General features: G+C 38.2%; 1 protein-coding gene across 1 annotated transcript in view; it reads right to left on the bottom strand.

Moving 5' to 3' along the window:
• Positions 1-12763, bottom strand: part of ADAMTS6 (ADAM metallopeptidase with thrombospondin type 1 motif 6) — a 290745-nt gene that overhangs the window by 20277 nt on the left and 257705 nt on the right. Inside the window, exon 21 of the mRNA XM_027041049.2 lies at positions 6156-6360. Coding sequence (XP_026896850.1) covers positions 6156-6360 — 205 coding nt within the window. The remainder of the gene's footprint in view (positions 1-6155; positions 6361-12763) is intronic.

Raw genomic sequence — 12763 nt, forward strand, 5'->3', positions numbered from 1 at the left:
TTTTAGGATTTTAAGCTATGATTAGTTCTCATAATGGGAACATTTGCTAATAAATTCACTTGTGCCACTCTCCTCTCCCTTTGCATTTTAAAAGCATAATATGTGTATTAAAGCTGGGGACATATGCCCCTTGCTTGTTCGAATATCTTTTTCCAGTAGCAAGAAACTTCTGCTATTATTTGAAGAAGGTAGTAATATCCAGCAGTCTTGGCTAAGAGCCTATGCCAAAGTCCTGCTTACACTCGGGGGAGGCAGACAATGCCATGACACACAACTCATTCGTTTGTGGCTAGAAGTCCCCGGGAAACCAAAACCAAAACAAAGAAAATAATGGTAGTAACAAGGAGAACAATAAAAAGGCAAAGCGGTGCTACTATTGATTAAGTGTCAGGCAGTGTCCTGAGTACTTTGCATGTCACAGTGTACCTGATCCTCACAGAAACCTCCTGAAGTACCGTTTCCACACCCACTCTGCAGGTGAGAAAAGGAGGCACTAAGAAGTACAGGTAAATCCAAATAGCAGCTTTCCACCAGAGCTCTGAAAGCAAATGTACAGAGACACAAACCCTCTGTGGGACAATGTGAAATTATATGTAAAGCTGAACATATAGTGTAATTTTAGAAAATTACAACCCAAACTCCTCGAAATAAGCCAAGGATATTCCATCCCATCACACTAGAAGTAGAGAGATAGTCAAGTGAATTCTTGAAATAACGAATGACTGAAAACTATATTTCTGCCATATTCTGATTCAATAAATATACCAGTCCTGACCCCTGCAGACCTAGCCACAAATATTACATGTCTGTATCCAAAGCCTCAACTCTGGTCTCTGTAAATATTGTACTTCTTAAGAGTGATTATAAATTTAAATGTTTAAAAAATTCTTGTAAAAAAAAAAAGTAAAAGGCATAGGGATGCCAATTAGACCAGTTTTATTCAAAGAGAACTCTATCCTGCAAATTCTTTTGATGTTAGGTCAGAGATGTTCAAGGAGAGATGTCTCTCAGCTTGTTTTTATTTTTACTTCTTCCTTCTGCTTTATTAAGCCTACATTTCATCTTTCTGCCTCTCGAGACTTCTGATAAATAAATACATTTACTCATCTGACAGCTTCAGTTTTATTTAACTATCTAACAACATAAGAAGTTCTAGAAAAGCAAGATGTAGCCATGATTATGGATATGATTAATAGGCATTAACTTCATTGTAAGTGCTTAGAGTCTTCTTCGGAAATAATCACTGGTCTCCACCCACATAAAGGGTAGATTTGTACACATTTTTTACCATGCCCTAAAATTCACTAGTAATAATTAGATATTGAATGAGTAATAAAACTCATTTTTTTTAGATGAAAACATAGTTATAAATAGACATCAAAATCCATCCCATTCATTCTCACAATAAACTATATAGGTAGCTGGGTGGAAGATACTATTTCAGTAGACAATCCATTCTCCACCCCCCCCCCCAACCCCAACCCCACCCCCACGGGGAGAGTACAAATGGGGGAGGGGCAGAGGATCTGAAGCAGGCTCCACTCTGACAGCAATAAGCCTGATATGAGACTGGAACTCACCAACCGTGAGATCATGACCTGAGCTGAAGTTGGATGCTCAACGGACTGAGCCACCCAGGTGCCCCTGGACAATCTATTCTTTAGTAAAATTATTTTTCACTATTTTTCTTTATTGCAGGTAAATACCTTTTTTTCCTATTTATTCATATAATCAAAATTTCACAGTTATTTAAAATCTGATCAGACCATTTGTTTGTTTTCATCCCAGTGAGATATAGGAGGTCATTTTTATGAGAGATGTATTTATACTTTAGCTTAATGATCTACTATTAAAAAGCAAAAAACGTATTTTGCAGAGAAAAGTATTTGAAACCACAACAGGGAAAACAATTTGGCTCTCACTTGTAAAGCACAGAAATGTTAACAGTTTGGGGTTAGACTGAATTCTCTCTGGAGATACAGGTTTAATTTGCTTAGTTATAGTACCAGAGTAGAACCTAGAAGTAAGCAAGGTGGTGTCATAACTGTCTTCTAAAACAAAGCACAGTCACCTGCAGGTAGGTTTTGCACACTTTCCAACCCCACCCCACCCCCCAATTCCTTCTTAACTAGTGCTACCTAAATGTAAATCCTATCAAATCAATTGAGAATGTTGCCAGCAGTCATCCACTTGTCCAAGAGTAAGTACAAGAAACAGACCTTTTCCAATGGCTACTCTGTGGGAGTCAAAAGAAACTATTCCAATACATCAAAAGAATGGCTTAGGATTGCTGGAGCCCATCCACAGTATGCAGCAATGCATCTAAGAGTTACTTGCCAAGAGAGGGCAAAAACAGAAAACCATTTAAGTCCAACATAGTATGGGTGATCCCAAGAGTGAGGCTAGATTATAGGAAATGGGAAAGCCGTGGCTTCGTTAGTTTCACAAAAGGCTGCTGAAGAGTCATTTTCTGCCAAGGTAATTTGGCTTTTTGTTTTGTTTTGTTTTTTTTCTTTTGCCATAAGCAAAAGAAAATAACCCGGTGGGTTTCACTGATGGAGAAAACGAAAAACGGTTCCTGGCTTTGCAACAATGGAAATTTTATATTAGAGAGGCCGGCAAAGAAAAGGAAAAGGGCAAAGGGTACATTCCTCTTGCTGCAACATGTTTTCACTAGTTGAACCTCACCCTTGTGATTAGCAGAGCTCAGACAGCTGATGGTTGAAAGTGGGGAAGGGGCAGAAAGAGAAGGGAAGTCTTCAGGGGTGTGTCAAATGAATAATGTGTGAAATATTTGCAGCAGCTAACCAAAAAAGATTGAACATTGCCTGCTATTCTGGTAGGACCTCCTCTTTTCAATAGCGGGAGGTATTCCATTCCTCTGGGGAGAACAAGCTCCTGTTCTCACTTTGTTCTCCATAGCTACTCAGACGTTTATTTCACTTAATACTATTTACTTTCATTTATTTTTAACCCATCCAGGGAAGAGGTGGGCTTCCTAGTAAAGTAAAAAAGTAAAAAAGTACCTCTCCTTTGGAAAATAAACAGGAAAGACACTGCATCTTTGTCCTAAGTTTTGACTTAGCTATCTTTTTTAATTTATCTTTTTAATTTATTTTGAGAGAGAGACAGAGACAGAGAGAGACAGTGTGAGCAGGGGAGGGGCAGAAAGAGAGGGAGAGAAAGAGAATCCCAAGCAGGCTCTGTGCCATCAGCACAGAGCCTGATGCTAGGCTCAAACCCACGAACCATGAGGTGGTGACCTGAGCCAAAACCAAGAGTCAGACACTTAACCAACTGAGCCACCAAGCTGTCCCTTGACTTGGCTATCTTAAAGAAGATAGCAGAAATGTGATTAAAAGCCCACCTAACTTTTTCATGTTTCTTCAAGGAGTGCCTAAGAGCCTCTCAGAGCTTTTTGAGCAAGTTATCTCTAAGAGTGGATAGATAAGAATCAAAATTCTCAGAGCAGGGTAATTAAAACATATATGAGGTTGATTTCAAAAGAAAACCTTAAAATGGTATTTGGAATGGAAACATGCTATAATATACACATGCCTTTTTTTCAAGGTGATTATATTTGTTTTATGTTAAAATACAAATATAATGATACAGAAGAGTGTAGATCAAGGGATCAATGTGAAATAAACCTGTGCAAGTGATTTTAGTGTTTTCGTGGTTGGCACAAATTTTTTCCAGTTTCTGCTTATGAACTTAACTATTTTTCTCCACTTTTAAAATGTTTTTTTTTTAATGTTTATTTATTTTTGACAAAGAGAGAGAGAGACAGTGTGAGCGGAGAAGGGACAGAGAAAGAGGGAGACACAAGTCCAAAGCAGGTTCCAGGCTCTGAGCTGTCACTATAGAGCCTGACACGGTGTTCAAACACATGGACCACAAGATCATGACCTGAGACAAAGTCAGATGCTTAACCGACTGAGCCAATCAGGCACCCCCATTTTTCTCCACTTTGGTAGCAAGATGATATATAAAGTTGAATCTTTATTATCATCTACCACTACTTCATGCAATCTTATTTTCCATTTATTCTTTAAAACAAACCCTCTTCTTCATCCTACTTTCACGTCATGATCTTTATGTTTCTGTTCAGTTGTTTCAAAAATATTCTCTGAATAAGTAACTGAATAAATAACTATCTTGTTATCAGAAATATCTTCTCCAGTTTCCCTATTCTCTTCCTATTTCATATCCCATATGCCAACATACAGTTTAGCTCCCATCAACGAAAAAGCTTTTCTTCTTTTTTTTAAAGTTTATTTATTTATTTTGAGAGAGAGAGAGAGGGAGGGAGAGAGCAGGGGAGGGACAGAGAGTGAGAGAGAGAATCCACGCAGTCTCTGCCCTATCAGCACAGGGCCTGACATGGGGCTCGAACTCACAAACTGTGAGATCATGCCTTGAGCCGAAATCAAGAGTCCAATGCTTAACCAACTCAGCCACTCAGGTGCCCCAATGAAAAGCTTTCTGATTGCACTCCAAGCTATTCTGACCTTCTTAGCTCTAAATTTCTATATCATTTATACATGTATACCTCACAATCCACCATTTTATTAAACACTGTTTAAAGTTATTCTCTATTTTCTTCACAAATATTTACTTTTCCAAGCTTATAGGATTCCTTTGTATTGCTCATAGTGCCTATTCCAGTGTGTTTACTTAGTACTAAATTATACTTAGGGACTTGACCTGAAACCCTAAAACTGTTGAAGCCAATCATCAGGCCTCCCATTATGATTTTCAATAATAAATTGGTCATCATTTTCAATGACTACTTATGAACTTCTGTGAGGGTCTTGGGCACTGAAATGCAGGTACAATAATTTTCAACATATGTAGAACTCTACAGAATGTCTATTCTTTATCAGTCGATTTTATCTTCCAAATCAATTTAGGAGTTAATCCACTCACTTCTAGGGAACAGAAGAGTTCACACTGTTTTCCATAACCACTCACCATGAGTATCTCTACATTTGATTGAAACACAAAAGTTAGGTAGGCAGATGTAATTACTGAAGCTGGAGTACGTCCAGGAAACTTGGGAGAACACTCCCAATTCCCACCAAAGATTCCATAGATAACTACAACTAGTCAGAATCTCCATTTCCATGTACCATCCTAAACACAGTCCCTCTTTTAGGCTCAGGCCTCTACCAAATTTAGGCCACTCCAGCAGTAAGATTCACAGGGGGAAAAGTTACAACCAGGGGTTCCTAAAGAACAATGTATGTTTTCTGTTTATTTAATTTTTTTTTTTTTTACAAACTTATGAGGTCTACAGGAAATACCCAAAGCAAGTACCACAATGTTTCCAGCAGGAAATGCATCCTGTTTTGCTAACTTGGAAGAATGGCCTTTAGTTATATAGCCAGGTACTTATTCTTTTTAATATTAACCAACATTACAGAAGATTTCAACCCTTCTTTGGGAAATGTGGAGAATGATATGGTGTTTCCATTTATATGTCTCATGAAGAACGAGGAGTCAAGAATTAACTCTACCCCTTTCCTCATTTTTCATAAGGCAATTATTCTGAGCTCTATGGATTATTTTAGGCTCTTTTATATACATGTAAGGCAGAAAAACATTATCTTAGTCTCCCTCACTGATCATGTAAGCAGAGGTTAATGATAAAAGCTGAATTGGACTTTGTATATTACAACCTCAACTCCATGTTTCTTCCCCAGATGCAACAGAAGGAATTAAAATATACTTAGATATATAATAAGTGATAAAAAATTGATAAATATTCAAATGTATGAATTATGTAGTTAGGCTGCAACATGACTTGGGAAAAAAGATTTATCACTAATTCTGAGCTTATTTGCTGCTCGAGAATAGCAAAGGAAGAGAAAAACCACTTATGTGAGTACTCATTATTCTATTCTTTCCAATTCACTTTAGGTTGATTTTTAATCAAACTGATGTCTAGTTTCTCACTGATTTCCCTGACCCAGAAAAACCTTACTTCCTGACAAGGAGCAATGAAATGAAATATAACAGGGCCAAATTTACTGTTAGGCAGTCCTTACTTGCTGAGTTCTAAGGTGCTCACAAGCTCAGGTGTCCTCACTATTAAATGCTCTGGTATTGATTAGTTAAGACATCTCAAAACATACAGCCTCAGATTTCCTTACTTCTGACCAGTCCAAAGCCACCCACTGAGGTGGACATGACTGGTTGTTGCAGGACTCTATTTCAATAGGCCGGTGTGTTAAACAGCCGGTGTAGTCCAGTGTCTCCTCCTCTGAAGGTCCAATCTTCCTGATGCAGAGCACTGCCCTTGTGCGCATTCCACCGTCACAAGTCTTGCTACACTCCAACCAATCCCCAATGAACCACCTGCAGCAAAAAGTGGAAGAAACACAGAAAAACATTTCCTCAGTACAGCCAGAGATTTTCGTCAATGGACTACACTCTCTCCCTAAAAGAGCTGACATTTCAGTGTTGGTTGAGGTGACAAATGACAAATGGAAGAGCTGCTAAGGAAAAGAGAATACACTGTCAGCTGCCTTCCAAAGTGTAGTGCCTGGGCTCTGAAACAGGCAGAGCCTGGTCAAAACAAGTAATGCACCATATGTTTTTAACCACATTGATACTTCCCCTTTTCTAAATTAATTTTTTAAGGGAGAAGGCAAGTGGGGAAGAAGGGTGGGGGGCGGATAGAGAGAAAATCTTAACCAGGTTCCATGCTCAGCACTGAGCCCATTGTGGGGCTTGATCCCATGGTGCTGGGATCATGACCTGAGAAGAAATCAAGAGCTGGATGCTCAACCAACTGACTCACCCAGGTGCCCCTCTAAACTAATGTTTAAGATAAAGATAACAATATAAATATAAATTGTGAGACTGTGATGAAGATTAAATAAAGTAATAAATATGAGGCTTCCAGTCATGTGCTGCTTAAGTGTTTAACAACTGGCTCTTTATGGAGGGCAGCGATCTTGATTTGTTGAATTTACCAATTTTGTGGGGTGAATAACTAACGCCAATTTCAACCTACATCCCTGGCATGTTGAACACAAGAAGAAGATATGCTAATAATAGGATTTCAGGAGCCAGTGCTAGCTTGCTTTAGCATACCACTGAAAGCTTCTAACATTGTGTCTAAACACAACAAACAAGAAACAGGAGCTTTATTTATTATCACATTGAAGCAGGTTCTCCTACAATCAAGAATTTAGTGCTAAAACCACATTAAAGGAGCTAGGGATTTGTTTTTTGATTTCCAGATGAAGCGCAGGCTCTGCAGAAGATAGAAGGCCTTTATTATGCTTATGGGGCAGAGAAAGCCTGAAGATATACAAGTCTTTAAAAACCTGCACCAAGAGCAGAGCCTGAGTCAGCTCTGTGAAAACATAGAGATCCCTTGTTGTGACCCCTTTATTCCTGAAAACAGCGTCTATGCAGCTAATGGGGGAAGAAACTGAAATAACAAAACGAACATGTTTCACGTTGGCAAGTAAACCACTCTTTTTTCCTTGAAGTCATAAATGAACTTTTATAGATGTAATTTTATGGTGTGTATGTGTGTGTCCATGTATGTATGTATGTGTGTAATACGTCTACAGAACTCACTCTTTTAGGCACATTATTTGGTCCAAAGATGTGAATCAAGATACAAATTAGACCAATGAGAATTTGGCTTTAGAATTTTTATACCTCCACTAGAGCAAAAAAAGCCCTTTCCCTTCTCGTCACAAAGGTGCATAAAGCTGTAAGAGCTGCTGGTGGCCATGCACCCTGTCAAGTGGAATTAACTGATGTGAAAAAATACAGAGGAGCTAGAGGGCCCTGGTGCTGTTTCAGTCCTGGACTCTAGCCATTCCTAAAGCTAGATCCATGGTTGCCCTTCCCCCAGTTTTGTTAAGTAAACCAACAAATCCTCTTCTGTGCAGAAAATAGCTGAAGTTGAAGTTGTATTATTTCCAACCAGAGTGTTGATTAATATACTATTGCATTTAATTTAATAAATATATGTTGAATGACTACTATATTCAAGGAATCACCCTTTGTTTTGTAGAAGAAAGTAAGGTTCGTGTCACGAAAATAGTTATCCAAAGTCATGAAAAGAGCAATGTTGAAACTAGGACTAGATCCCCCAGCAGTTACTATTTTTAACCCTGCTAAGTAGTAGGATCTAGATCAGAAGCATGAGGTCACTAGTCATTTTCATCCATCCATGATTATAAATCATACAACTATCCTCACAGGATATGCTAATGCTCTTGGGTAAGAGACTATCCGGAGGGAAGAGTGTGATCTTATGTGATTGCGCCAGTTTTGTATGTGGAAGATAGTACTTTAGTGAAGTCAGAATAATAGTTTCCAAATTTGAGCCTGTAGTTAGCCAAATGAGCAACCATGGCCTTTGTCCCTTACAGAGCGGAAAACCAGTATTTAGAAATATGGCGATTAATCAGTTTCTAAAACTTAAAATACATCTTTCCAAAACTTAAACACTTTCAACCTAAAATTCATTTAAGTAACAATAATTTAATCCTGAGAATCTGATATTAATGGGTTTTTTTCTAAGTTATTTTCCAGAGGAGACATAAAGCAATTTTCATATTCTTTCCATTTTGTTTTCCACAGATGAACATGATCCCAAGTTGTTAGTACCATTTTTGGTAAAGAGGAAAATGTGTACTGAGAATAATAACTTGCATGCCAGCCATAGTGAAACTCTGATTCAATTTGCAACAGTGATTTCATCACCAAGATTAGGGGATAAAACAGAAATGTGTATAAGTCAGCCACAAAAAGTCCAGTCATACCACCTCCAGCCATGATCTCATTAGGTCTCATAATGTAAGAGGGATGGAGTCCTTCAAATTAAACACAGGTGCCCAGAGTAATAGCAGTGATTCAGGAGGTGTTGCTGTTCTTTGCTGCATGAGGTCAGGGACACCTCCATCTTTTTATTCTTTGTCCTCTCTTTTATTGCCAACCATCTCTTAGTCTAGATGCATCAGTCGAGCATTTTATTTGGAATGTATGAAAGTAAAAGTATTAACCACCCTCCCAATTTCCCTTCTGACTCGAACTCTGATTTCAGTCCCGGTTGCATCTTTATTGCTCACCAAATCATCCCTTCCCATGTCTCTCCACAGGATTAAATCACACCCTAGTTATTTAACTTGTTTTGCAATTTTGCCACTGCATCCACTCATCTCATTTTCTCTATTCCCCTGTCCAGTTTAAGACATATGGCTTCTTTCACCTTCACTCTCCCCATTGCATTTGACCCTCTGATGACCTTCTCCCCATTTCTCCTTTTTTCCTCCTCTAGATTTTGTGGTAGAAAACACAAAAATTCTCTCTGGAAATGTCAACTGCTGAATTGTTATAGTCTGAACAATACCAGGGATGCTTCTTTCTGAGCTCTTCCCAACACCCAGGGATCAAATTGTCTACATTCTCACAAGTGTCTTCATATCCATTGGACACTAACAACTAGTGGGATTCATGTTCAACTGTCTGAAATAAGAATAGTGTGGTGCCATCTGTGTAATCTTGACCTACAGTGTCTGTGTATTAATAGGACAAACAATATATTATGGGGGGCAGAGGGAATAAGAGAGACACTATAAAATATGTTCACAAACCTAGGTTAATTGGAATATTTTTGAAGCAAGAACCAATCATAAAACTAGAATATTATTTTTGCCTTTTAACTTAAAGGGAAATGGCAGAGCATATGAGAATAAACTGATATTTGATGTTTAGATTAAAAGACAGACAGAGAGAAAGAGATTTCCCAGCCTTTGTCCCAGAGTCCAGCATCTACTTATCAACTCTTCTCATAAACACAACATAGCAAAATTAAAAAAAATTCATAATCTGACAATAACATCTTTACTCAAAGAGAGATTAAAATATGTAACCTATTAACTACTTACTAGGATACTAGAACTTTACTATATTTTAAAACAGGTGAAAAAAAATCTAAACACTAAGTTGGTAAAAAGAAAATCTGCTCATTACTCAACTAACTGGAAAGTAAACCTAATACTAAGCATAAATCTCTATGCCCTAAACATTTCACAGGTGAGATTTTTCTAAATTAAAAAAAAAAAAAATGAAGGGGTGCCTGGGAGGCTCAGTCAGTTAAACGTCTGACTTAGGCTCAGGTCATGATCTCGCACTTTGTGAGTTCAAGCCCCACGTCGGGCTCTGTGCTGAGAGCTCAGGGTCTGGAGCCTGCTTTGGATTCTGTGTATCCCTGTCTCTCCACCCCTCCCCTGCTCGCACTCTGTCTCTGTCTCTCTCAAAAATAAATAAACATTAAAAACAATTTTAAATAAAACCTAACCCGCAAGTAAAAATTTCTCCCCAGTCCAAGCATCCTTTAGCACTTTTGTTAAAAATTCTTGTTTTTACTTAACATATCCTTAACTATAGTTATTTTCATACATATTTATCCGATTAGATTGTCCTCAGGCAAGTGAGCCATTCTTCTGAAAGCACAGAGCCTTTCACATTGCAGTTGTTTAAAAAATGTTTTCTTAACTCATGGTCACAGTATTATCACAATGTATAATACTCTATTGTTTTCACCCCTCTGATTTTTACAACTTTAAAAACTAAAGTGTCATACAGGAATAATATTCAATATCCAAGAATTCTTCACAGGAGGCCATATATAGAAACATTCTTGCTAGAGAGAGATAGCATGGTGAAAACTGAACTCTTGGCCATTCTCTTTGGATTCCAACTCAGCATTACTTCCTTTTCTCATGATTGGGGCACTAGCTTCCTATCAGTCATGGACTTTAATATCAACCCCTCCCGTTTCCTTTTCCAATTATTTAAGACTTTGTCAGGAATCCCACCATGTTCACTCAGTGCCTCTGGAATTCTTATTTTCTTCCTGTCCCTAGTCACCTCACCATCTTGATTACTATACTCTTTCTCACAAAAGAGTTGCTGCTATGAGCACATTAATTTTTCCCAGCAAGGTTTCCTCTGCCCTTTAAGTTTTTCCAAATAAACACTATTAATATTTCTCTACCAATGCATCTTTCATCTATTCTTCCTAGCCACCTGTCATTTTTTTTATAAAACACAAAGATAAATCTTATCGCCCTCTAGTTTTCCATACCCTGCTTATAAAGTCTTCAATATGAATAAGAGACGTTGGAAACATTTTATTAGTTAAAAAGATAATTTCTCATTTAAAAAAATACTATTTAGGGGCACCTGGGTGGCTCAGTCAGTCCAACTCGTGATTTTGGCTCAGGTCATAATCTCATAGTTTCGTGAGCTCGAGACCCATGTCAGGCTCTGTCCTGACTCTGCAGAGTCAGCTTGGGATTCTCTGTCTCTCTGCCCCTTCCCAGATCATGCTCTCTCTGTCCCTCTCAAAATAAATAAATAAACTTAAAAAATACCATTTAGCGGGGTGCCTGGGTGACTCAGTTGATTAAGTGTCTGACTCTTGATTTAGGCTCAGGTCATGACCTCATGGTTTGTGAGACTGAGCCCCACATTGGGCTCTGCACTGACAGCATGGAGCCTGCTTGTGATTCTCTCTCTTCCCCTCTCTCTGTCCCTCACCTGCTCGTGCGCACTCTCTCTCTCTCTCTCTCTCTCTCAAAATAAATAAACTTTAAAAAAATTAATATATAAATAAATTTACTGAATCTCATAAAAAATACCATTGAGGATGTTAAATTAATAGTATTCAGAATTTGAGATTTTTAAAATATTTATTTATTTATTTTGAGAGAGAAAGAGAGCACGTGCACATGTGAGCACACACATGCATGTGCACAAGTGGAGGAGGGGCAGAGAGAGAATCCCAAGCAGGCTCTTTGATGTCAGCTCAGAGTCCAACACAGAGACTTGATCTCACAAACCTTGAGATCACAACCTGAGCCAAAATCAAGAGTCAGACAGTTAACTGATTGAGCCACGCAGGTACCCTGGTACTTGGAATTTGAAAACAAATACAGATCCTTTCCTCAAAATAGGCAAGTATATTTCAAATAGATTAAAGCTTACATTTATTTTTTTTTTAATTTAAAAAAATTTTTTTAATTTATTTTTTAGACAGAGATAGAGCATGAGCAGGGGAGGGGCAAAGAGAGAGGGAGACACAGAATCCGAAACAGGCTCCAGGCTCTGAGCTGTCAGCACAGAGCCCGACGTGGGGCTCAAACTCACAGACCGTGAGATCATGACCTGAGCTGAAGTCGGACGCCTAACCAACTGAGCCACCCAGGTGCCCCAAAGTTTACATTTAAAATAAAGAAGAGGGGCGCCTGGGTGACTTAGTTGCTTGAGGTCCAAGTCTTGACTTCAGCTTAGGTCATGATCCCAAGGTCGTGGCATCAAGCCCTGCATTGGACTATACTCTGAGCATGGGACCTTCTTGGGATTCTCTCTCCCTCTCCCTCTCTCAGCTCCTCCACTGCTTGCACTCACATGTACTCTCTCTCTCAAAACAGCATATAAACTTTTTTTAAAAAAGAAACTTTGAAAGAAACTTTAAAAGTACATTCTTAGAGTGGATGAGGCCTTCCTAAACTATGAAAGAAATAAAAGTTTGATAGCTTTTCTATGTAATATTTTAAAACTTCTATAAGTAAAAATAGATAACAGCACCATAAAAATATGGAAAACATATGACAAACTCAGATAAAATATTTGGAACAAAGGTAAAAGACTAAATATCTTTAAAACATTAAGAGTTACTAGAAATCAGTAACAAAATGAGAAACACTTCAATAGAAAAATGGGA

The sequence above is a fragment of the Acinonyx jubatus genome, chromosome A1 (genome assembly GCF_027475565.1).
Source record: "Acinonyx jubatus isolate Ajub_Pintada_27869175 chromosome A1, VMU_Ajub_asm_v1.0, whole genome shotgun sequence".
Taxonomy (NCBI): Eukaryota; Metazoa; Chordata; class Mammalia; order Carnivora; family Felidae; genus Acinonyx; species Acinonyx jubatus.